Source organism: Sceloporus undulatus, chromosome 6 (assembly GCF_019175285.1).
Source record: "Sceloporus undulatus isolate JIND9_A2432 ecotype Alabama chromosome 6, SceUnd_v1.1, whole genome shotgun sequence".
Taxonomy (NCBI): Eukaryota; Metazoa; Chordata; class Lepidosauria; order Squamata; family Phrynosomatidae; genus Sceloporus; species Sceloporus undulatus.
In genome coordinates this window covers 53,367,486-53,394,234 of record NC_056527.1, presented here as the reverse complement: position 1 = coordinate 53,394,234, position 26,749 = coordinate 53,367,486, and the positions used below count along the sequence as shown (strand labels likewise).

Sequence of the window (26,749 nt, the reverse complement as noted above, 5' to 3'; positions counted from 1 at the left end):
TCTCTTAACCCCTGGTGCCTTCGTATACCAGGCTATTTTTTAACCTCTGACTAAGCAGTCCGGTGATGCTGGCTGGTGAGCTAATTAACATTATCAAAATAACCCTCAGGAAGTCTTTGTTCCTCTACAGAAAAGTTTGGCTCCAGCTGGACAAAAATGCAGAAGAATGAAGGGTCCCATGAAAAAGCTTTTGTTTGTCTAAAGGGCAAACCATAGGCGAAACTACTGCAGCTTGTCATATATGCCTTCAAGTTCCCTTATAATTTACAGCAATCCCATGAATTGCATAGGCTTTTCTTAGACAAGGAATACTCAGAGGTGGTTTTGCCAGTTCCTTCCTCTGAAATATTCTACAGCACTTGGAATTCTTTGGTGGTCTCCCATCCAAGGACTAACCAGAGTTGATCCCACTTAGTGTCCAAGATCAGATGGCATCTTGTGCCTTTCGAGTATTTAGGCTGCTGGCTACTAATTTAGGCTGACTCCATATTAGCAAAATAATCCAGATCCAGTGTGCAGTATTTTGCTCAGACTTTACCCCATTTATGCCATAGCGGTGGCTTAGTGGTTAAGATGCCAAGTCTGATGATTGGAGGATCAGAAGGTTGGCAGTTCAAGGCCCAAGTGCTGAATGATGGAGTGAGCTCCCATCACTAGTCCTAGCTTCTGCCAACCTAGCAGCTTGAAAGCATACAAATGCAAGTAGATAAATAGGTGCCACTTTGTTGGAAAGGCAACAGTGTTCGGTGCAGTCATACTGGCCACATGACCACCGGAGAAGTTTTTGGACAAGTCTTTGCACCTTTTGTCAGCTGTACATACAACCATATGCACAGTATTGGTTCCAGTGTGGCCATTTCTGCCACAACAAGCAGCAGCTTAACTTCAAGGTTCTTTGTTGGACTGTCCTGCATCAGAAAATTGTGGGACAAGTACTATGCAAACATAAGCTATCATTTGAATTTACCTCCTGGTGAGTGAGTGTGAAATACATTTACCGAAATGAAGGTACTTCACTCATATGGCAAACACATCTAATTTAGGGATCTCTTGTGAGAGGGTTACACAACTTTTGGCTCTCTTTTGCCTCAAATTATGCTAAGAACTGGGTCAGATGTTTGGGAAACTTTCTGGAGTTGTGAAAAGTGAGAATATTTTATTTACTTTTGCAGTTCTTTATTTATTGCAGAACTGAGCCACCGTAAATCCCCCATTATGCTTTGGATGGCCTATACGAATGCAAATCCAGTTTACTGAAACAGAAGGACAACCTAGTCCAGCATTCTGTTCTCACAGTGGTCAGAGACCTATTTATTAAATAATTCATTGCCCCTAATTCATTAAAATTTTCAAAAACAATTTAAAAAATTGATTCACCACCAACTTTACTATGTCAACCTTACTATGTTTTATTACTATGCCGCCCACCCCTTTTCCTCCATCTTACTAAATGCAAGGTTTCATGATGATGATGATGGTGATTATTTTAAAGTAATGATTAACAATCATTGTTACTTGTTACTTGGGGGTTATTTGTGGAAGGTTGGCCATTTCTCGTTTGAATTGTAAATATATATTTGGAATTTAATGATTTATGATGTTTGCTGATGACTAATTAATTTATGGTATAAATTTATCTTCCTATTTTAATGTTAGCAGTTTAATTTTCATTAATATTATAATATTTTAAAAAATCATGACAATATCTTCAAGCAAGATATTTCCAGTTTTCAGAAGGTGCAGCTAGCCTCCTCAGTGGTAAAGGTATTTGCAGCCCCAAACATCTGGAGGGCCACAGAAATCTCCTAGTCCTACAGGACTACTTGCAAGTATGACACACGATAACTTGAAATATGATGCTGGAGGAAAGATCAATGAATGCCCTAGGCTGCTAGAAAGACAGATGAATGAATCCTAGAGCAAATCAGGCCTGAACTATCACTAGATGTCAAATGAATGAATCCTAGAGCCTGAACTCTCACTAGATGTCAAGAAGAGTAAACTGAGTTTGTCCTACTGTGGAAATATCATGAGATGTGACTCAGAGAAAAGATAATAATGCTTGTTAAAGCAGAAGGCAGTATAAAAAGAGGGAGATTGCATGCACTACAGATGAACTGATTCATTCAAGAAAGCCATGGGCCTGAGTTTGCAAGACCTGAGCAGGACAGTTGATGACCAGGGCCCTTGGAACGGTCACCATAAGTGAAAGTCAACTTGATAGCAAATAAGAACGCAAGAACCTAATTGTCATAGTTAGTCGCTGCTAAAGCAGAGCGACTGCATCAGTGGAATTCACCTGTTTCCATTTACCTGTCTAATTTATATTCCATCTTTCTCCCAACATGGGATTCAAGGCGGGATATAAAAACATATGTTGACTCACCATTCAACAATTGATTCAGCTGGCCTAGGCCAGTTAAGACTAACCAATTCAGGCTAAGTTCAACTTCTGTTGCATGCTTGCTTCCCAGCAACTTGTATTCAAGCATCATGCCTTTGATCCTGAATAGTATACAGCCATCTATTGCTAGGACTACAGCCATCGGTTGGCTTATCCTCTGGAAGTTTGCCTTATCTTCTGCTAAAACAATCTACACTGGTGGCCCATTATCACATCTTTACCATAATCATATTGGTGTGACAGCGTCAAAAGAGTAACCTCCCCAAGGAAGTATTGGAGTTTTACTATCCTGCTTCAAATGGATCAGGAAAGGCTTGCCACCACCTTTTCGACCCATTGGCAGAATATATTAGCTGGCACTCCATCTCACAACTGGCACTTTCTGGAATTGAAGGGCAACAGGAAAACAAGCCAACAAATTACCTGAATTATGTTTGTTAGCTCTGCTCTGGTTTGATTCATTTTCTGGCATAGTTACAAATCTAAACAAATCCATTAGTTTCGTTAAGTTCTCAAAAGATGAATTTATGAAGTGGGGGGGATGAACACGGCTCCAATGTAAGCTGTTTGCCTCCACAAAAAGTGTGTGACTGGACTCCGCAATGCGCTGGTCTACTTTAACTTGGAACGTAACCCTATTTTTATTTCCAGGGACCTGAATTCTAGTGAACAAGGCCTCCATTGTAAGCTGCCAAGCTTAGTTCATTGGAAAGAGCCTATTTGCCAGTGATGTTATGCCAAGATACCAGGCAATTCAAAATTATTCAAGAGCTCCAGGAGTATTTTCCAAGAAGGCCAGTGCTTAGAAGACCACAAGATTTCTAAATTGATCATTGGAGTTGCCTTTGCCATCAACCCAACCCCTTTCGCTTAGTGACTCTTTACAAAATGTGGTTTTAGCTCCTGATGGGTTTAACTCTGGCCTGGTACTGAATTTTGATGCAGCAAGCCTACCCTGAAAGCACCAGCAAATGGCATCACATACCATATCATATCAGCCATGTTAGCACATGGCAACTATAGCCTAAGTAATCTATGCACACCACTGAAGATTTCTCACACTGAACTGACATGAATGCTTTCTTTGGCGACCAGCAGGACCAAGACTGTGGATCTTGTTATGTATAGGAAGTGTGGGTAGCTGGGAAAGATGATAAGGCCCCATATTTTGGCAAACATAAGCACATCAGCCAGTGTCTGCATAGATGCCTGACAAGAGTGGCCAAAAGTATCTATCTCTTACCCACCCACCTGCTTTGATTATCTGTGAATTAGCTCTAGGTTACCACTTGATTACTCAGAGGTATTAAGGAGCAATATTGTGTACAAGGTTACTTATCAAACAAGGACAGAGGCTATTATCTTGGTAAGCAAACCCATGGTCAGCAGTCTTTCTTTTCGTAGCAATAATAAGAGACTGGTGGCTGAAAACAAGAGATGAAGCCCCTTCAGGTGGGAAAACTGGCTGGCTAGGGCTTGGGAGAAGTCGGAAGCTTCACATACCCCACCAAGACCCCACCACATCCTTAGCCCATCCCAGAACCCAAAGCCTGCATGGTTACGGGTTCTGGAAACTGTAACTCAAAATCTGAAGCCTTGCTTGCTAGATTCCCAGGTCTAGTTCTCACTGGACTGATTGTAGGAGATATGCACTGTAGTCAATGGAAATCTTTCCAAGTATGTTCCACGCTGCTGTGCAAGAAGCCAAGCAAGGTATCATAGCAACATTGTTTTTTCCGTTTGTGGCCACCATACTGACAGCTACATCCATACAAACCTGCCAGAATATTGAGATGGATCACATCAACCCTGCAACCAATCAGTGCATTGCAAGTCAGTACATTGCTTCGCTTGAGAGACAGGGCCTTTTCAAAGTTGACAACACCTTTATCAAAGCTCCCCATTATCTTGTGCATAACTCCTGTTTTGAGATGTCTGACTACACTAGCATTCTTAGTGGATGCTTTTAGATCTTGGCTGCCAAAAATAGAAAGATGTGGCCCTTGATCATGTTCACCGCTGCTGTGTTGTTCTCCATAACTGATCCTATGCCTTGCAATGCTTTAATATTAGATGAAATTTGCCTTCCTCACAAAACAGTAGGGTGAGTCCATCTGCAGAATAAAACTAAGCTAAGGATGCTGGTCCTTGAGAGATGCCCCTGCTTTGTGGATTTTTATTAATTATTATTATTATTTTGCAGAGGGTGGGTCCTAATTGGTTCTCTGAATATGTTTTTTCAAGAAAACCTTGCAATAGGATCACCATTAGACAGAGTCAGCTTGAAAGCACATAACAAAATTAAGACATTGATCACTGTGGGCATTTAAAAAGTTCTCTCTCATATAAACCAGCACATTTTTTCAACTGCCACCTGAGGAGGATTTTCTATCAATTGCTAGGTAATACTCATAATTTAGCTTCCACTGATTTTTTATCTTAGTGTGTATCATATAATAGGTTATCTCTAGTTTTGTTTATATAAGGAGTATTGTCTTCTGATTCTCTCCCCAGTGTAAACTCAGGAACCTATGGATTTCAGCCAACATGTGAGTTTCAGCAGGTCTTTGATTTCAGAAATGAATACTTTTTATTATACTTTACATTAAATCCATTAGCAATGGCTATGCTGGCTGAGACATCTGCAAGTTGAAATCCAAAACATCTAGAAGCCCACAACCTAACTCTGCACTAGAAGCTCAGGACCAGGAAGAAGTTCCATGTGTCTTATCTTTCTTGACAGAACAGTGTAATGGCCATGTTTCCAACCTGTGGAAAATGGGACAGGTGTATCAAGTACAGAGGCACATCTGCCATAGCAGGATAGAACTTCTCTATAGTAGATAAAAATACAAGGCACCCATTTGAGTCAGCAGTCTCAAGCATGGCAGCCACAAAGCTAGGCATCAAGAGCACATTTAATGTGTTGCAAAAGGGCCTATCTAAAGCAGCCCATTTCTTATGTACTTGAGTCTTCATCCTCACTGTCATACAAAATTTTTATCTAGGTGTTTTACACATATGTATGCCTAGAATTGCAGACTTTTTGGTATCAGTCCAGCCACTCAACACACAATTTTCAAATAGCAACAACACTATGTGTCCCTACCAAATGCTTCCCAGTTCAGACTTTGTCCCCATCTAATGCAAATGTCAACAGGAGCTCTCAGAGAAATCAAGTGTTGACATATTCCCTCTGTGCAAATCAAACCAAGGTGTCACTGCTGACGGCAAGAGAGACTGGAAACAGATGGTGCCCATCTAAGCAAAGCCTAGAGGCAGGCAGCACTACTGTTGCTTTGTGAATGTTCAGCCAACCATTGTAACTGGCTGGTCCGCAGATAAGTTAAATAGCAACATATTTACACCTATGTACATAATAGAGGAATAGAGAAGTGGTGTGCTCATTCAAGACTACAACTCAGCAGCCCAGGATTTGCTTTGCATGCATAAAGTGCCAGGTTCAGTCCTAGGCAACACCAAGTAGTGCTGGAGAGGAAAACGGCCACCTGAAACTTGTAGATTTGCAGCTGGGAAATGACAATAATACTGTGCTGGATGCGCCAATTAAGTTTCCATGATCTTTAGATGGCTGGAAGGTAATTTGGGATCTCTAGGTGATTTCCAGTAGATAAGCAAGGATGTCTGGCTCCTAAATTTTTAAACTGTGGCAACAACAAAGCAACACCCCCAAACTAGAGTGTTGAAATAGAGAAAGGGGAAGGGGAAGGGGAGAGAAATAACCAGAAATTGATTTCGGAGAGGAAAAATGTGACATCCATCAAGTTATGGTAAATTCATAGTGAAAGTTATTGTAAACTCAGAGTGAATTCCTTGGCCCAAGATTTTTTAAAACAAAATTTTAATAGTTCCAGTGTTGTTGTTTTTTAAAAAGAAGATTGCAAAAGCTTAAGATCCATGCTGGTTGATGTCATTCCCTCAGCTTTAGAGTACATACATGGTTAATGGCCAAGACAATGCTCTCTTTTGCACTTGTGTTCCAAAATGTAACAGCAGCATGCAAAAGAGATTGTATTGTTCAAGCACACAATAAAGGCACACTTATACCACCCTGTAGTCAAACGCACATCCCATTCAGATATTGGGAGTTGTTCTGGCTCCAGACGCTGCTGAAATAAGCCTTGGCGTTCTGTCAACCATCCAACCCGGAAAGAAGTTTCTCAAAAGTAAATGAGCCTCTTTTCATTTTCAAAGGCTTTCGCCTCCTCTTGGTTTATTGGATTTCCGTTCAAGCTGTTGGGAGGTGAGAAGGGAAACAAGAAATTAAAAATGAAGCAGCTGTTTCTTCAGGGCGAGTTGTGTGTGTTTTTTTCCCTTTTTTGAGAATGATCCTCATTGCCTGTTTGTTTTGGGAAGGAGAGGCCAAGGTAGTCAGTCACTGTTGTTTGTGAGAAACCTAAGGATTATGGAGAAATTTTAATTTTTCATCCATTATTTATGGTTTGCTAATTGCAACTCTCTGGATTTTCTGGACTCCCATAAATCCTAACAATTGGCTATGTACTGTTGAGACATACATAGAAGAAAAGGAGGCATTGTGTTTGGATCCAGTGCCATCCAAGATTCCATGCCCCATCCAGCTATGACTGTAGTCATTAAAGGGAGAGGAAGTACCAGTCCTTCCATTATACTTAAATCCAGCTCTATGACCTAATCAACCTACCCCTTTGCAGAACTTTGTAACCTAGAATCTGATCCTTGAGTTTGCATCCCTCCCTTCTCCATTTCCCTTTTGCGTTGTGTCTTTTAGACTGTAAGCCTGCAGGCAGGGACTGTCAGGTTTCTGATATTTGTAAGCCATTCTGAGACTTTGTGGTGAAGAGTAGGCTAAATATGTGGGCAGGGGGAAAAAATAAGCAAAATGCTGGCTAAATTTAATGAGATCTGTAATCCAAAACATCTGGAATATATCCAGTTGCTGACCACAATATCAGGATAATGCTAAAAATATTGAAACAGGTGTTCTTCAATTTTGAGGATCATCCTGGGCCTTCATTTGGCCAAAGATAATTGGGTTGCTATGATCTGGGCTCAACAGAACACAAACTAAATAGAAAAGCAAATACACATATATCACCTTGGATTGGCAAGAGCTATAAGACCAAAAACAAAACAAAAACAAACAAAAACAAAACAACAACAACAAAAACCCACAACCTCCCCACACAGCAAAAAAGCAAAAACAAATTAAAAAAAAACCCCACCACATCTAGTTGCCTATGCCTAGTGTGAAAATCTAGGATGTGGTTGTTGGGTGTTTTTTAATATACAGCTCTGATGAAAGTAAGGAGATATTGCTTGGTACTGAGAACTAGCATACATTTCAGCTCTGTTACAATAACTACCATTGCCATACCCATTTTTCTCTGAACATCCAGGTAGCTTCTGCCATTATTATCACCAACTAAATGGTAGACACTGCTTGTTTTAGCTATCTTCTGGATTTCTGTAGTTTGGCTCAGGACTGTGGATCTAAACTAGGGTGGCTGTAAGTAAGTGAGGTTGGTGAAGTGAGGCTACAAGACCACACACCATGGAAATCATGAACAGATTTCTTTTCAAGGTGTGGAAGTGTATTTATCTTGTAAATGAAGGGTGGGAATCATCCAGCATTCTATATATTGTTGGGATAAAAACTGCAGCAGATCTAGCCAGCATAGAGAATGGTGAGGAATGCTAGGAGCTGCAGTTGAACAACATCTGAAGGGCTGCTTGATTCCTCCCTCTGTTGTTCAGAGGACCGCATGTATGTCTTTGCCTTTCATTAACACACAGCTTTGCTTCTTTCTTTCCAGATGCACTGGGATACTGCCTCACATCATCCTGGCCATGTTGGTGCAGGATGATGGGAGTTATAACCTGATTCATGTGGAAGTCAACCAGCCTGGGTAGACTGATCTAGCAGTGAGATGGCCCTGAAAATACTGGTGTGGATATTCATCTTTACACCTTTTCAGGAGGCCTATTCCACACATTGAGATTCTGCATGTAAGTGGCTGAAAGCTCACAATGTGGTTGTCATGTGTTGGAAAGCTACCAGGGTGTCCTTACCAGATTTCTTTAATAGATGTATTGTCCTGGAGAGCGTCAGCTAGACATTTGGCTCCTCTAGCAGTAATCTGATTCTGGATAAGCCTTTAAAAAAGAATAAAGAGAAAGAAAAGCACTTCACAATTGGACAAATTCTTATGTTTATGCCTGCTTTGCAGCATCCTGCCTGTCATGCACTTGGCTTGAGTTGGTGTGTCTGAGATGGAAAATCAACACTTCTTTTGCTGAACAAGGCTGGCAGCTGGCCAGGAACTGGTGGTTTCTGATTTCCATCTGCATGGCTGCCCTCTTTGGCATCAGACAATCCCCCTACAGAAGTGCAGCCAAGAGCCTCCAAGCCTCTTCACTCTAAAGTGCATGGGCATCTTTCAGGGTTATTGAGCTGAATGGTACAATTGACCACACAGCTGGTCTCTGATCAGAGAAGAGCAGCTGTCGGGTGATTATTCAGGCTGAATCCCAGCTACTGCTGGAGGAAGGCAATTAGGCAACTGTCTTAATAGCTACTTCATTGGTCCATCCAGCCTTAAACTGAGCCTGGCAACATATCTTCAGGGTTTATGCAGGATTCCTTCCTAGATCTATTTGGGAGGTTCCTGGTATTCACTGGTGGTCTTCAGTACAAATATTAACCTAAGTCTACCTTGCATAGTTCTCAAAATCAGACAAAAGCAGGCATATTCAGAGTGACATGGTATATTCGTAAATTTGCTGACCACTTTCAAATGGCACATTTCCACTGAGGGAAGGCATGAAGGGGCTCTTCGGTGGGACCAAACACTGCAAGGAGTGAAATCCTCATGCCAGTATTAGTTGGTCTAATCTTTCCTTTGCCTGCTCTGAAAAACTGTTGATATTTCAATGGGATATCTGATTTCTTTAAACCAGGAGCTGAACTGAAGGCCATTTTTTCTCCACCTTCAGACATACCAGAGGCTGTACCTCTTCCAAAAGTGGGCTTTGTGATTTCTGCCCCAAACTTGAAATAATCAGAGGTTCACTTCCACTTTGATAGGAGTGGGACAAAAAAGGCATACCCCCCCCCCAAAAAAAACAACCCTCCATATCTTGCTTTAGTGGACAATCCCTTTTTCTGGAGGCTTTTGGGATGAGAAATTTGCCTTTCCAAATAATAAAAGAAAAAAGACTGCTGGTCTGGCCCCTAAAAACAGGCTGGATGCTCCATATGGTGCATGGACAACATGCCCAGCTTTACCCTAGACCAAGAATTCGAATCATATGGCACTCCAGATGTTGTTGGACTCTAACTCTAATTTTCCCTAATTTTAATACTGTATTTTATTGTTTTTAAATTGTGATTATTTAATTGTACTTTTAGTATTGGGATGGGGGGTTGGGAAGGGACTATTTTGAATTTTATTGTATTTTCTATGTAGTTTAATATCTGTAACCTGCTGGATTCCTTGTGATGGGGCGGGCAATAAATTATTATTATTATTATTTCTTCTGCCAGCCTTAGCCAGCAGAGCCAATCTGTGGTGAGAACCACTGGAAGCTGCATTTCCAACAACATAATGCCCACTCTTCCCCCCAGACAGATGTCCTTTTGCCATTATGTGTCTTCAGGTTGACTTTCACTCATGAAGACCCTATTGTACGGTTTTCTAGGCAATATTTATCCAGCGGACATTTTCCATTACCTTCTTAAGGCTGAGAGAGTGTGATGTCCCAAGATCACTCAGTGGGCTACCATAATGGAGCAAGGTTCTGAATCCTGGTCTCCCATCGTCCTAATCCAACACTCAAAGCACTTCACTACACTGATACCTTCGACCTAACCCAGAAATCCATGCCACACTTCTTCCTAGACAGTTGTGAACTCTGCATTCTCTGAGCCTATACAGAAAACCAATGTGCACTGCCAACTTCAGCATTGCTTTGTCATCTCTATAACTCCCCCTCAACTGCTCCTAACAAAAACTTCTGAATGTTATTATGCTACATGGTACCTGTATGTTTGCTACACTGAAGTGATAGGCAGCTTTAGGAGGAGAAGGGAGACTTAAAAAAAGACATGGCGTGGAAAAACTTAATGATGTCCTCCCTTAGCCTCATTCCTCAAGGCACAGAGATGCCAATTTAAATAGAATATAAATGCAGAGAAACCTAAATGGTGGTACTCTTGAGTCTCTTCAGTTTTGAGACTCAAAGGGAAAAGCAGCACTTGCTGGAAATAGACTGAATGATTCTGGTGCAATTTGCATTGATGTGCTGTGTGCCATAAAGAAAAAAAATCAAAACAGAAATAATTCTTATTAGACTAGCAAAGGCAGAGAGGCCCTTAACAGGTATGTGGAAACCAAGCCAACCTAGAATCTGATGTAAGCAAATGCACTCTCTAGTTGAGAATTACCACTGTTGACATAATGACTGAAAATAGGCCCAGTCAGGCTGGCTGAAAAAGCAGTGTCTTCCTTATTGCTTGCATAGAAGCCTTTCAGCTAATTATAATCTTGTTGTAATTATATACATTCTCCTATTATGTGAAAAATAGTTTTATGGAGTAATCCTTTTTGCTGGACACAAGGTCACCTTAGAATATAAAGTTTAAAAATACAAAATGTACAACAGCAACGATGATACAGCTTCAACTATTTTGTCCCCTCAGGAAAAAAAGGTATCAACTGCAATAGTGGTATGCTTAAAATCAGCAGAGAATATGTTTTCTAGCCAACTTTTTAGACATAAAGGCTTTCTATAGGGCTACCCAGTTCCACACAGTTAACTGTTTTTGGAACTGTTGGGAAAAGTAGATTTGGAAAAGCAGATTATGAGGTAAAATTAAGTAAGGTCTGGCTTCCATGGGAAATAGGCTGCTATACTAGACTGGTGTGATTCAGCAGGTCTTTTCTTATATTCATTTGCTGCAGTGCATAGATAAAATTCCATAGTTGCAGTCTGAGATTAGTCTGTGGACAAGGAGCAGAAATTCTCTCACTGTTGAATTCTTCCCCTCAGGAAAGTCCAAAAGTCTAGTTATTTTGCTATTTAAAAATGCCCCAACTGTTTCCCCAGTTTTGGGTCTGCGTTAGAGGTAAAAGTGAAACAACAAAATCCTGAACTATTGGCTTAACCCTTTTAGAAAGATATTTTGCAGGACCATTAGCCTCCTCATTAACACACCTTTAAACAGTGCATGAAATAATTATGCTGCATAGCTGCATTTCCATTATAAATGCTAGACAAGCCCCAGCTGACAACACATTTGTACATATATATTTGCATGAGTACATGCAGAGAAATCTCCAATATATAGTAATACAGTAACCCCTGGGGCAAACTATCAGTGTGTGACTTGTTATTTGCTGTTAAGATGGCTTTGACATCCCCCCTTATGACAGTCTCATGAATGAGAGATCACCCTGAGCCCTGGCCATTAACAGCTCTGCTCCGGATTTACAAACTGAAAGTTGTGACTTCCTTGATTGAAACATTTGTAATGGGTTCTTCCTCTTTTCCTACTGCCTTCCACTTTACTAGACATCATTGTCTTTTCCAGTGAGTCATGTCATCTCATGATCTGTCCCATGTGCAATAGTCTCAGTTTAGTCGCTTAATGAGAGTTCAGGCTTGATTTGCTCTTGATATGGTCTTTTTTTTTAATCCATGGTACTGTATCCATTGAACTCTCTTCATCACTACATTTCAAATCAGTTGATTTTCTTCCAGCAAGTTAACTTCATTATTTAGCATCATAAAAGGTGATAGCTTAGAATTGCTTCTCTCCCCTCCCCCTTCTAATCCCACTGTGCATCCTGATGCATTGCATCACTCACCTGGATGGCTCTGGCATAAAGGCAGAATGTGTGCACAAAGCTAGAGACAGACTCTGGGGCTGTGCATATTGGCAGGAAAAGCCAGCCTCGGGGCGGAGTTGGGGTGTGGTGTTCATATGATGCAGGTCCAGGCTCCTCCCCCAGGCTGGAGTGATGCCACGCGCCACACCACATGGTGTGCAACATCATGCTGCTCCTCTGGCGCTGTGTTCACATGATGCAGTGCCAAAGGAGCACTGTAAAGCCCTGGAGCCACGGCTTATCACACTCTTTCTAGGGCGCAAAAAGGAGCCACTTTCTGCAGCTCTTTTTTGCACCCTGGAAAGGCCAGATCGGGGACATGGTGTGCAGTTGCCACGGTCCTGATCCAGCACAGCTGGAGGTGGCTGCAGGCCACCCCTTAGGGGCAGTCTGCACAACCTCTCTGTCATACTTAAAGCTGACCAACCTTTTAAAAAGAATGGAAACCTAGAGGGGCATGTCAACATAATGCTGGATTAAGTCGGCAGTTCTACTTTTTACAGGCTTACATAAGGAAAATTCCAATACACCTATATGTGAGCAGGCCCTTTCATTTGCAGTTCCAGTTTGTTCACATAAGTATGCTTGCAGGACTATATACTCCACTGGTGTTGGACAGAATCTTGCCCCTTGGGTCTACTCTAAATGTGACCAAGTTAATTCCAATCTGAAGTAAATTAATGTAGTTTTTGTACTTTTTTCTGTTTTTAGCACATTTACAATTCTCTTAATGCTTGTTTTTATTATAATAGATTTCTTGTGGTTTTCACATTTTTTTTACTATTGTGTTTGTTTTTATAAACTGCTTTGAGGGCACTGCTTAGATTAAAATTCAGGCTAGAAAGATATAAAAACAAACAGCACAAGCACAGCCACACATAGGAGGCAGAAGTACCTGCCTAGTAGCTGGACTAAGAATGTATTTTTCACCATGGTTGAGCAATCTGTGGCAAGGTGACAGGCAGTTTGTGGAAAGTACTAATACAGCACGCCTGTGATATACGTGGGCATGCCATATGCAGCTTTCAACTTACGCTGAAAGCCATGCTTCAGTAGTGGCAATGGTGTGTGCGTCTGTGGCATACATGCCACGCTGCATGCGCAAGCCTCATTGTTTTCAATGGGGCTCGAGCATTTGTGGTATTTCCCTTATGCAGGGGGTCCAGAATGGATCCCGCATGTAAGGGAAGGGCCCATTGTACTCTGTTTAGAAACGTGTATTAATTCTCACAACCTAGCTCTCTCACATGAAGCAGATGGGAAGATATATCCAACAGTCCATCTTTATGTGCAGAAACAAGGCATGACAATCTGCAAGCCTCAATCTAATTTCAAAAGTGTCTGCAAGTGATCAAGTGGCCTCTCTGGCAGATTAACATTGAGTGAATGCAGCTCTTGGCAGAAAAAAATACTGCCTGGAAATTATGGGTTCAAAACTGTCAAGTATCAATGCATACAGGAAAAGTATCCATTTTAAGAGTCACTGTGGTATAGAGGTTTGAGTGCTGGAATAGGACTCTGGGAGACCCACTCAGCCATGAAAACCCACTGGGTGACCATGGGCAAGTCACACTCTCAGGATCAGAGAAATCCTCTGAATAGTTCCTTCCATGAAAAGCCTATGAGAGTGTTGCTGTAAGTCAGAGTTGACATGAAGGCACTTGTCAACATAACAAAAAGTATCCCTTTGGTCATATAATAATCTGGATTTAAATTCTACATATAGCAATAAACATAAGGCACATCTTAACCAGTACAACGATTCATTCAAAGCCATATTTCAAGGACAGCAAACAGGCAGCGCAGAGGTTATATTAAATCCCAAGACTACTTTTTTTGGGTTCTGCACCCCTCCTTGGCATTTGAAAATGGAATTTGGAAAAGCGTCCAAGCTGCACCTGGAAATATCCAGAAACTGTACTTCTTCTTTAAAGGACGTGCCTTAGTATGTGTATGTGTGCGTTAGGCAGGAGAGTGAGAGCTTTTAAGCTGTTGGTTAAAAACCGTAAGTAAACCTTTGAATTCTGAAAATATGCAAGAAAACTGCATTCTTAAAAAATGGAGCAGCTTATGGGAGTGAATTAGCCTGTGGAGCTTGCTCACCTCTGCACACACTCCAAATATTGTGTCAGAGTGATTCAGATGGTTCAGTGTTTCAGATGACCTTCTGTCAAAAAGAGGCAAATGCCTCACTTTAGGTCCTTGTGCACAAAGTTTACCATGTCCAGAACAGGATCCATAGCCCAAGGGAATGACTAAGAGCTCTGACTTCAGGAGCCACCATAACTCACCATAGATGCCCCAATCTCTTGTTGACCTTTAGCATTTCACCAAAGCCCTCTGCTGCTTCGTCATCCAAGTCATTCTTTGTGAGCCTGGTTGGGGAAACAAAAAAGGGTTTCAGTCACAGGAATGGATGACAATTCTGCCTTTCAAAGGCATAGGCTGTTCTTTTTTGGGTGGTACTTAATGTCTTATATGCCAACTTTGGTGCAGCTTTGTTACTGATCCTTTCTAAAAGGGAATGTTTTTTTTTAAATGCCTCCACAAGATCCATATGCCTCTTGTGCCTACCAGCAGCTGGCAGTGCCTGCAGTTTCTACTGTGCAGATCTGACCTAAGTATTGTTACATTAAAGCTCATTTTGCTGAAATCTCGACATTCAGTTGAGAAAATAATGTATTATCTACTGTAGTTGAGATACAAAGAACCCTACCCACATGCCTAAGGCACTATGAGATGCACAAAGAACATTGTATTTATATATTTTTTAAATCAGTTTTGGAAGGCCTCCTCTGAAGTTCACAAACTTTGGGTGTGTCTGTGTGTGCGCATGCCTGGAATGCAGGTAAGGATGAAGAGTTCTGAAACGCCCAGTAAATCATTTGGATCTTAGAGAAGGGGTGGATAGAGTTCACATTTGCAGGATTTGCTTTGATTTTACTAGCACCTCAGGATTCAACAAAGAGGGACATAGGCACACAGTTAATTAAAGAATTGAGTACTTTCATCACAAACACAAGAATATACTCTTTCTTATTCCATATTTGGGTGTCACCCTGGGAGGAGGGATGTTTTTTGTTGATTCTATACTTAAAACAATTGGGGGGGGGGAGAAGCTAGAAAGAAGACCCAACAATTTACACATACACAGGACTTAAAAGAAAACTTTTTATAAAATGACACAATGTTGGTATCTCACTCCACAAAGAATCTCAAAAATATATAAGACCAGACAAGATAAATGATAAATAAGTGTCAAAAAGCTAAAGGTGCTTGGATATATATGTGGTATAGATGTCATGAAATTAAGAAATGTTGGGGAAAGATACACATAACGATGAGTAGAATTTTTCAAATTAGTTTTAGAATGACACCTGAAATGTATTTGCTCAATACAACAAAAATGCCAGAAAAGATAGAGAAAAAAACATTACAGATTAGTACTGTACATGATAACCTCCACTAGGATATTGTGGGCAAAATATTGGAAATCCAAAAAAGTAATATCGATTGACGAATGGTAACTGAGCTTATCTGACATGTGTGAATTGGACAAATTAACAGCTAGATTGAATAATAAAAGATTTGACTAACATTGAAAAAGAATGGAACCCCATTGTTGAATTATGTAAGAGGAAATGGGAGACTTATATTAATAAAAATATGAAGAAAACTAGATATAAAGAGCTGAGCTTAATGGGTTTAATGCGGTTGAGACTGTGAAATGATATATAAATCAGAGGTTGAGAATATTGAACTAAACAAGTGTTCCATGAAACCAGAGGAAATTAGGAGGTAGTCAAAGTATTTGCTTTTGCTTTTATTTGTACAATGAATTTTCCTGTATGTATAAAGAAGTAAGTATTATTTTGGAATAAACTTCAATTGTTAATTTGAAGATGTTTATATGTGTTTTAATAATAACATACTATGAGTAAAAAACAATTGAGATACACTAGTTCTTGATGTTCTAAAAATCACACAGAAATATTTCAGAGATGCTGATCTACCTTCTGCCCACTAGTCTATATGCTTGTATTCCTCCATTCTTCCAAAGAGCTCAACCTGGCTGATGTGGAAAATTTCTAGACAGAAAAAAATTGGTATACTCCACAGCAGAGCACATGGTGACCTATGTACTCACAACATTCCAAGATGTTAAAGAAAAGAAAAGATAAAAGCAAAGCAAACTAAAGGAAGATTAGAGGTTTTGACTGGAATAGCTACAATCACTGGCCAAGATCTGGCCTCAGACACATAGCCATGAAGTTGTGGCTACAATTTGTCTCCCCAAATTCACCTTAAAGTCCAGCCAGATGCACCAATGGACAAGAGTTTTGTGAAACTGGTGAGTGGAGCACTAAAGGAGGACATGTCCAGCCTCCTCCCTCCTCAATCAACTGTGCACCAAGGAGTTGCAACAGAACCCCACATGGGTTCCTGCTTCTGCTCCTCACACCACTGACTATGGCCATGTGTGTGCTGGTTGTGTAAATCTTTAGTGCCCGACTCACCAGTGACACAGAACTCTATCCCTTGGTGCAGCTCACTGGTGGGTTTTAGTAGTATTCATGATTATAGCAATGGTAACATAGTTGTAAATGCGAACAGGAATTAGTTTCAAGGTTGCAAGTCTTTACAACAGCATAACGGACCATCAGGATGCCTGCCATTGTTTTTTGTTGGACAATAATGTTAGGAACAACAAGTGAGACCATATTTTTAAAAAGGTAACATAGGCGCGGGACAGACCACCCAAAAAGAGAGGCCTGCCGGCACCCTAATTTCCTCCAGAGGGAAGCCGCCAAACCACACAGCTTCCCTCCGAAGGAAAAAGAAACTGGAAAACCCGGGTTCTTTTTAACTGCAGGGGAGGCATAAGAAGTGCGCCACTGGCGCACTCATTGTGTAAGAGCCATGCGATAATGTGCGGTCGCCACAGCGGCACTTACATAGCAATGGCAGCACCAGTGTACTGTACACAGGGTGCCACCATTGTTACGGCACCCGCATGTACTAGGTTAAGGACAATGCGGTTGCTGTGTGGTCCCTAAACCTATAATTGTCACCGGTACATCACTTGTTGGCGGTATGTACCACGTCATAGGCTGTTTAAATGATGCATGCGTCCTAAGAGTCAGAAGCCACGCCAAAGCCACGATCCAGCCCTAATACTATGTACAGCATTTTCATTTCCTGAAAAGAGCAATGTCAGCCAGCAAACTCTTTTCCATCAGGCTATTCCCATCTGTATCTCCTCTGTCAGGTGTTCATAGTCCCCCCGCCTCACAACATTCAACATTCCATGGCTGCTGAGCATACTCAGTCATCACTGAGTTGTTTTTAGGATGGGGTGGCACTATAATTCCTTCCCTGCTTGCTTGCTTCCTTCCTAATTGTTACATGTAAAGAATATTTGTCTGGATGCTAACTGTATAGTGAGTGTTCATGCACCAAGGGCAATCAGTCTAGAACAAATGCGCTCTGGTACTGTTTGTTCAGTTCAGTATTGTTCAAGCCACTGATAGCATTGTGACTGGAGTTTCCAAGCGTCTTGTGCCAGACCCTAGGCACCACCTGGGACAGAATCCAAGGCCACTTCCCCTTTCTTCGGTGCTAGGACTTGTTGTTCTCAGAGTATAATCATTTAATGTATCTTGGAATTTGATCATGATCAACTGTGCATTGTTAGAACTATGATGGAATAAAAGATTGGGGGAAGTCTGGCTTTCCAATACATCAGATGAGGAATTTCACATTCCTACTTCAGAGCAGTTTCATGAACAGAGAAGGAAGAAATAAGAACCCACAAATTTCTTACAGTAATCCCAAGGTAAGAGGAAAATGGGAGACTTAGGTCCAAAACACATGTCAGAAATAATCCAGTTTGAGACTGCTTTAATTGCCCTAGTTCAATGCTAGGGAATGTTGGGATTTGTAGTGTTTGTGAGGCATTTAGCCTTCTCTGTCAGAGAGCTCTGGGGCCACAATAACTGCAGTTCCCAGGATTCCCTAGCACTGAGCCAGGGCAATTAAAGCAGTCTCAAACTGCAGTGTGTTGTAGACCACAGATAAATAAAATTATGGAAGAAGGTTAGATATAAAGACCTTAATGCTGTTGAGATTGTGAAATGATATATAAACCAGAAGTTGATTTATCTTATATAGACTAGACAAGGGGTTGGAAATGTACTTCTCTACAGTACCCAAATATATGAGTGCGAACCAGAACCAGCCCCACCACTAGAAAGAGTGAGGCAACTGCACATTTGGGCTGTCATGAAAGGCCAACAAATTGTTATTTTTATGGCCAGAGAGGAAGAGGAGTTTGTGGGATTTTCTACTATAAGCTAAAATAACTTGGTTGGCTTTGGGTATCAAGTGTTGGCTAGATGGGCAAAAATATGTGCTATCTGATTTAGACAGCAAAGGTCTCAGGAAAGCTTTAGCACAAACTCTCTGTTGTGACTGATAGCAATTTCCTCAATATATTTTAAACCAACTGCAAGGCTCTGTGTGCACATGGGAAAGGTTACCTCTGTCTGTCTTCAACTACTTGCAGCTGAATGGAGGCTATTTTTTTTTTTAAAAAACACAAAACATATATCATCCCACCTTTTAAAACCCCTAAGCTACTTCCTTTCATTGCAGATCTGCTTGTCTTGACAAGGTTGGGTGGAAACTGTTCCCTTTGAAGCTGCCAGACTTGCTAGGACAGAACTTCAGACTGTTTCTGTTTGCACTTACAACACTGTTTCTCTCCTAGCTTTCAGGTTCATACAGAGAGGTCTTATTTCAGATGCTTGTGAGCACTGCACTGGCTCTTTCAATACACACAGTAAAGACCTGCTTGGTATCCACCTCCTCCTAGCTGGCTGGCAAGTTACTTCCTTGGATTATGACTCTCATGGGACTGATGAGGAGTGGGAACTCTGGAGTCAGTAAGGTTGCCCCTCCTTTCCATTACGAACTCTTAAAAAACAGTTCCTTACCAAAATATGTTCACTGTGTTGTTGTGTTTCATAGCTTCTGCAAGGCATTTTCCTCCTTCTCTGGTGATGCCATTAAATGCAAGACTGCAAAGCAAATGATAAGACAGTTAGAAACAACAACAAAAACACATCAAGGACAATTATTAGTATGCTTTCACCTTGTCTTTTGCAGAGCTTGGGAAAGTTGTGTTTTTTGCACCACAGTGGCCAGTCACATGGAACAGCCAAAAGATGTAAGGTTGCACAAGTGACAAAATGTTCATAGCCTTCTTTCAAACCAAGGGTGGGAAACCAGTGATCCTCGGTTTAAATTCGAAAGCCCTATGCTAGTGATCAGATCAAGATATCTGTGAGAAAACCCTGTTTTTTTCTCCCAAATCTGATTAGATGGGGAATGATGTAGCCAACCCTTGACTTTCGCAGGGGTTAAGTTGCAAAACCCCTATGAAAGTCAACATTCTGCAAATTAAGCATGGGGGGTGAGACCAGTGCACACACACTGCCTCCTTTCCAATGCCTCAGCTAGTTCTAGCAAGCTCTCTGAGGCACTGGAAGGGTGAGGGAAGCACACACTCGTGGGTCTCCTGCTTCCCTTCCAGTGCCTCAGGCAGCTCTGGGAAGCTACCTGAGGCAGCAGGGGAGCAGAAAGAACAGTGTGCACATGCCTTCCCAGCTGTTCACTCCCCCTTTGGCTTTTCTCCCGCTCCCAGGGAAAAAGCCTGGGAGGGAGGGAGGGAGGGAGGAGAAGTGCACACACGCACAGCTAGGGACTCGCGAATAATCAAATTCATGAGTCCCAAAGCCACAAAAGCTTTTTAAAGAGACATGCCTAGAATAGAACAGTGCTAGCAGGCCTTATGGGGCCAATAGAAAGAGCTGCTTTTAATTTTGGAGCAGAAGCCAGTAGGAAAAGTTGAGGTTTGCATCACTTCCTTAGACGCCAGGATAATTCTGGGCTTATTTCTGTTGAATCTTCTATCTTTTAATGTTGAATGTTAGAGCCAATGTGGTGCAGTGCTTTGAGTGTTGGAGTAGGACTCTGGGAGACTGGGTTCAAATCCTCATTCAGCCATGGGAACCCAATTGCATGACCTTGGGCAAGTCACATTCTCAGCTTTACTGGAAGGCAATGACAAACCTCTTCTGAATAAATCTTGCCAAGAAAACCCTAGTGGACAAGATCACTGAAGTCAGAACTGATCAGTGTTGCCAACAAGCCTCTAAGATATTCCCCAGAATGTTTTACCAAAATCTAAAACCCTAGGAATTCTCCAATATTTACTGGAATATTCAGTCAAAATCCCTGGAAAGAAATTAATTAAATTCCCCAGAAATTGGCAATGTTGGAACTGATTGAAGGCACATAACAAGAGCAACAAAATGTTAGACACTGCTCTGTGTTCAAGGAGAATCTAATGAATCTATTAGTGAACACAACTGTGTGTACTGCTGTTTCCTGAATTCAAAACGGAGGAAAAATGACAATGAGGTGGCACAAAGGGAGAGAGAGGGGGTGGTGGTTTTGCTTACTTATGGCTCTGACTCTTTGTATCTCTGGCCTGCAAACCTCAAGGGCAAAAAGCAGAGCCTTGGAGGAGTTACTTTTTTTGATTGAATGGCAGGATGGCTGAGGGATTATGGAAGATGTAGTCCAAAAAACTTTCCTCAGCTCTGGAACCAATCCTGCTTTTAGTGACTGTTCGACTGTGGAATGTTCTTCCTCAGAGTGTAGTGGAGTATCCTTCCTTAGAGGTCTTTAAGCAGAGGCTAGATGGTCATCTGTTGGGGATGCTTTGATTGTGATTTCCTGCATGGCAGGGGATTGGACTGGATGGCCCTTGTGGTCTCTTCCAACTCTATGATTCTATGACTGCCTATGCTGTAGCCAAAATCACAGATATTCTTTAGACAAACAAGCCTATTTTGGATGACATTCTCCAATATAAAATGTTCTTCATGCCGTCATCGTCAACAACTGGAAAGTTCTATTTGCCCATGCAAGGCTGGTGCACAGACATTATACACAGATACACTGGTCACCTTCAATTGCCAATGACAGCAGCTGTTCTAATGAAATTCATCAACAGACCTCTTATATAATGTGTTTTATTACTATATTTAAGTACCCTTGGGTCTTGCAGAACACTCATATTGCCTTTTAATGCATATTTTTATTTCTGAAAAGAAAAAAGAAGAAGAAACCAGGAAATTAGCAAAGACGAGAGTGGTCAAAATGTAGATGTGGACTTGCACTGTCTAAGCATCTACCCTATCCCACTGTTTGCTCTTTCCCCCCTCACATCTACACATCTGAGACAACACTCCAGTTGAGAAACATGAAGCCTGATCAGGAACTTTTCAAACAAAATATATACTGAAGAGGTTAAGTTTCTGCATTGGTGAAACCCTTATTTAACCATCTGTGTACCTAAGAGTGCTTTTCTCACTTCTACCCACGTCTGCAACCAAGGTCCAAAACAGATTGCAGGAATAATCTAGTTTGAGACAGCTTTAACTGCCCTGGCTCAATGCTAGGGAATTCTGGGAACTGTAATTCTGTGAGACATTTAGCCTTCTCTAACAGGGAGCTCTGGTGCCAAAATAAGCTATAATTCACAGGATTCCCTAGCACTGAGCCAGAGCAGTTAAAGCAATCTCAAACTAGATTATTTCTGCAGTGTGTTTTGGACCTATGATGAATTTCAAAAGTAATTTGTGATACATCTAGCTCTGAAAGCAACTTGCTGCAAAGCTAAAAAAAAAAGTATTATGACCTTTAATATTACAGAGAATGTTCAGATATCTAATTCACTACATTTCTACATTCTCAGGAGGGGAAATCAATCTTTAGAAACTAAGAAACACACCTAAAATTTGAAAAGAAAATCTGCTAAAAATGCCCCTCCTAAGCATATTAAGGGGCTAAACAGGCTGGTGTTATATGCCAACGTGGCGGTGTGGTGTATGCACACCGGCTGCCCCCACACCAGTGTCATGCCGCACACCCAACCATATGGTGGGGGCATCACGACACTTCATTGGCGCAGTGCTTAGACACGCCGTGCCAAAGCAGCACCGAAAAGCCGCTGCTATGGCAGCAAGAGCAACTTTTCCTCAGTGCTAAAAGGAGCAGCATTTTGCCATTCCTTTTAGCACCAGCAAAGCGCTGGATCAGGGCCACAGCATGGAGTTGCCATGGCCCCTGTCCAGTGCTGAAAGGGGGTCCAAAGGGGTGGTCTGTTGAGCCCTAAGTTCCCTGAAAAAGTAATAAGAAAAAGTAATAAATACACACTGCTTATTGCATGGGGACAATAACATTACATTATTTGGGATGCTGCAATATTGTTATCTCATCATCACCCCTAAAAGTAGAATACTACAGCTGATGTTGTTTACTTGTAGCCCACTAATTTCCAAAATTTAAAAACAGCTCTTTCCCCACTTTCACAAAGTTCTAAATAATTTTGACATTTTCACTTGTTAAAATCCAAGAAAGTATGCCATCTTGTGGGAGAACTGAAAATGTCTTTCTGTTCTCCTTAATAAAGGATACTGGCAAACAATTGGTGTTTATTTGTGGCATGAATGGAAAGTGGCTGACAAACTTTCTTTACTTCTTCCTAAAGGAAATTTTGTCTCTTAAAAGCTTCACTCTCAATTTTGAATGGCTGCCGATATTGGGTTTTGCAGCCATATGTGGATTGTCAGTGTCATTTTCTTACAGGGCACCCACATTTTAAAACATCAATCATGTTTGATGTTTGTAAGATCTTTGTTCTAAATTACGCTCTGAGTTTCTCTGCCAAGAATGTTTCAGTACTGCAGATTTTGAGAAAACATTCACCAGAAGTTGGAAAGTTATTTTTAAGACTACAGCACACAGAATCTCTTGGCTAGCATGATTGGTGGCCATGTTGGTTGCCTCTTCTGGAACTTATCCCAAAGTAATTTTTCTGAGTTTTGAGAGGAACATGGTTCCTATCCAAAGCAGGTCTCTGATCCATTCATGTTTACGTAAACCAATGCCCTAGGGCTGCCCCCATGTTTAATGAGCCAAGTGTGCTTTGGTAGAACTCCTTTTTTGTCAATGGATCCTGGTGGGAAAATCCTTGTGGGCTTTTCTGGTTGCAGTGGCAGTGCTCCAAACACCACTGAGCCCCATCTACCCTTTTAATCTCCCACAATGCACTACGGCAACACTTGCTCGGGGGCACTGGGCAAAATTAAAAGGATTGCTATATCCACTCGTATGCACTGTTTGGTAGTGCCAGGCTGGAGGTGCATGTAAGACAGGGCATAAAGGCTCAGGCTGACACTAACAGCAAGCTCTGAGATGCTGAGCAAACAGTAAGTATCCTGAAAATACAAGAACCCATCTGATCTTAGAAGCCAGGCAGTCATAGTTCTGGTTAGTAGTTGGATAGAGGACTGTCAAGAAATACCAAATACCGTAGACTAAATTTCAGAGGAAGGCAATGGCAAATCACCTTGGAGTATTCCTTGCCTAAGAAAAACTTAATGAAATTGATGTGGTCACTGTAAATCAGCAGGTGACTTGAAGACACATCACACACACAAAAACATGCATACTTGGAGATGCTGTAGATCTGGCAGTTGCCCAAAGATGTCAGGGAGTCACCTTTGTTCAGACAGACTCATTTCAAAATTCCAAGGTACTTGGAAATATGAAGTGCCTGCAATATCACAAGCTACTGAAACCTTCTGTCATCTTCCTTCAAACTATGACCAACCTGGAGAGCCAAGCAATAATCTTTTGCCAACACAGACTCTTACCTGACATTTGTTAAGGTGGAGTGATTCCTCAGTGCTTCTGCAAAAGCCTTGGCTCCTTCATCCCCAATCTGATTACCCCACATTCTGTTAAAGAGAAAAGGGCAGGGCTTATGAAAAGACACTGTGACACAACCTGTTGCTTCCACAATGACTATGATATGAAGAACCAATTCTAAGGCAATAGTTAATACCCATCGAATGACTTTTTGAACCGACTCCAGCCCCAGTCTAGCTTTCAAATTTCTTGTGCAATTAGTGACACACAGTGATCCAGCTTTGCCCCTGCATTACCAGTCTTGACATTCTCTACAAGATGGGGGAATAAACATTTTCGGCAGGGAGCCAGTAGTATTCAGGTAGATTCCTTATATGATTTAGAATCCTGATTGTCCAAGTTTCTAAGGCCTTGTCTACAAGAGTGATTTACCCCGAGTTCCTCTTGGGCTCACTGTGCCCTGCTGACATGATGCAGGGCCAAAACCTTGAATTGGGTCCAGACTGCCTTCACAACACCTGTGCCTGATTCAGGGTTTCTAATTTGCATTTGAATAACTCGCCATTTACTGTGGATTTTCAGGGGAGGGGGGTGGAGTTCAGTGACAATGGCAGCTGCCTTTTCACTCACTGTCCAGTTTATAGCCTAAGATTCCACTCTCATTCTCAGGTCAGAAAGAGGCACCTTGCACCTATAGCATAGCTGGGTACCTCGGGGCAGCCTGGAGTATTGTGGCAAGTATAGACAAGCCTTCAACCTCTGGTGGAGCCTACATGAGTACAACAGGTTTCCAGTGCAATGGCAACACAAAATAAGTGGGGGTGGCAGGAGAGGGAGTGAGGAAGCAACACAGAGTCAGAATGCCTATCCCTTCACTCCTCATGTGACGCTAATCACTTCAGACATTGGAATATCCAAATCGGGTCCTACAAGCACATATATCATACATAAGGGTTTTGGTCCAGTATCTGCCTCACACTGGTGTTTATCAGACGAGCTCTTAAAGAGGTACTATTCCAGTGTGACTCCTCTAGCTGCCTCCTGTTGCATGCTGGGATTGGCAGTTTTAAGGAGGGGTATTTAGAATTCTCAGGCAGAGAAGTTCAGCTCCTTAAAACTGCCAATCCCAGCATGCAACAGGAGGCTGCTAGAGGAGTCACACTGGAATAGTAGCTCTTTAAGAGCATAGTGTGATAAACATCATAGACACATGAAAGGGCAGCGTCTAGTAGTCGGGTTGTGTTGTTCTTGAATCCAGTGGGACATCCCTCTCCACAGCAGAAAATTGCAAACAAGCAAACACTCCACCGCACAATTTCCTTTAGGAAACTTTAACACTTTAACAGGGGAGCACACTTTAACACTGAATCATGTTTCCCATACACCTTGTTATATAAATAAGTTGAGCAGCTGCAAGGTGGACAGGAGAGCCAGCATGGTTTAGTGGTCTGTGTGTTGGACTAGGAAACTGGAAAACCAGGATTTGAATTCCCATTTAGCCATGGAAACCCACTGGGTGACCCTGGGCAAGTCACACTCTCTTTCACCCTTAGAGGAAAACAAAGGCAACCCCCCTCTGAACAAATCTTGTCAAGAAAACCCTTTGAGGTTCACCTGAGGGTCACCATAAGTTAGAAATGACGTAAAGACACACAGCACCACCAACAAGGTGGGCAGATGAGAGCAAAAATAGCATTGAGGGCCATTCCTGCAGTTGTTCTCTGCCCAATATATTGGGACCCTCCTCTTTTTTCCACCCCAAATTCAACAGGATCCCCAGACAGTCTAATTTTCATTATCTAGGATACTGTAGGGCCTTCTAGGGACGTCTTCACTAGTCAATGAGACTTATGCAAACTGAGGCCCCAATGCTTTCAACAGATCAGCTGTATTGGATCCAACTCAGCAAGTCTGAAAACAATCCAATAATTTTTATCTTGTTCATAAACTTGTCTCTCAAAAATAAACTGTGGTAAATTTCAAGGAAATACATGAGTCAAAAAGTGTTTCTGTGAGGAATATTAGAAAGAAAATAGTTGTAAAGAACTACAAAACATGAGAGGCAGTGTTGCAAGTAATGAAAGGGTTAATATGGTCAGAATTACACGTGACAAGTATAAAGAGCTTGTAATTATTTCCATCCCGATCAGCCTTCCCCAGCCTACTGTTTTGGCTGTCAATATCCACAATCCTTAGTCAGTTTGGTTCAGACAATTAAAAAGCTAAATAGGGTAATAGGTACAAACAAACAAGACTAAAAGCAGGACACTTACCCAATTTCATACATTGTTTTACTCTTTTGAATAGCATAAGCAAGACTTTTCCCTCCTTCTGTTGTTATATTGTTTGCTCCTATTCTGAAACAAAAGGAACAGTCCTAGAAATTTAGTTAACCATAAACTTCAAATGCTTTCAACTACACTGCTACCTCGGGTTACGAAATTAATTCGTTCCGCAACTCCTTTCGTAACCCGAAAATTTCGTATCCCGAAACACTTTTCCCATTGAAAATAACTAATGCGTTCTATGACCTCAGACTGAACCTGCAACTCAAAACAAAGGTACAATAGAGGCCTATTAAGCTAAGTACCCTACAATACCAGTTGCCTGAGGCACTAAAGAGCTTAACAATGACTGGCAGGTCCATTCTAAAGTTTCTAAAGGATAAAGA

The 26,749-nt window shown here is 41.5% G+C and overlaps 1 protein-coding gene across 7 annotated transcripts in view; it reads right to left on the bottom strand.

Moving 5' to 3' along the window:
- Positions 1–4,879: 4,879 nt before the first annotated feature.
- Positions 4,880–26,749, bottom strand: part of NOD1 (nucleotide binding oligomerization domain containing 1) — a 59,274-nt gene continuing 37,404 nt past the window's right edge. For 5 of the 7 annotated variants that reach the window (XM_042473276.1, XM_042473277.1, XM_042473278.1 and 2 more), the window contains 6 exons: positions 26,352–26,435; positions 24,084–24,167; positions 19,290–19,373; positions 14,586–14,669; positions 8,477–8,560; positions 4,881–6,658 (listed from right to left, as the gene is read on the bottom strand). In XM_042473276.1, the coding sequence (XP_042329210.1) occupies positions 6,586–6,658; positions 8,477–8,560; positions 14,586–14,669; positions 19,290–19,373; positions 24,084–24,167; positions 26,352–26,435 (493 nt within the window). In that variant the 3' untranslated portion in view covers positions 4,881–6,585. Of the gene's footprint in view, positions 6,659–8,476; positions 8,561–14,585; positions 14,670–19,289; positions 19,374–24,083; positions 24,168–26,351; positions 26,436–26,749 lie in introns of those variants that run through there. The other 2 variants (XM_042473280.1, XR_006104527.1) reach the window with 2 other exon arrangements.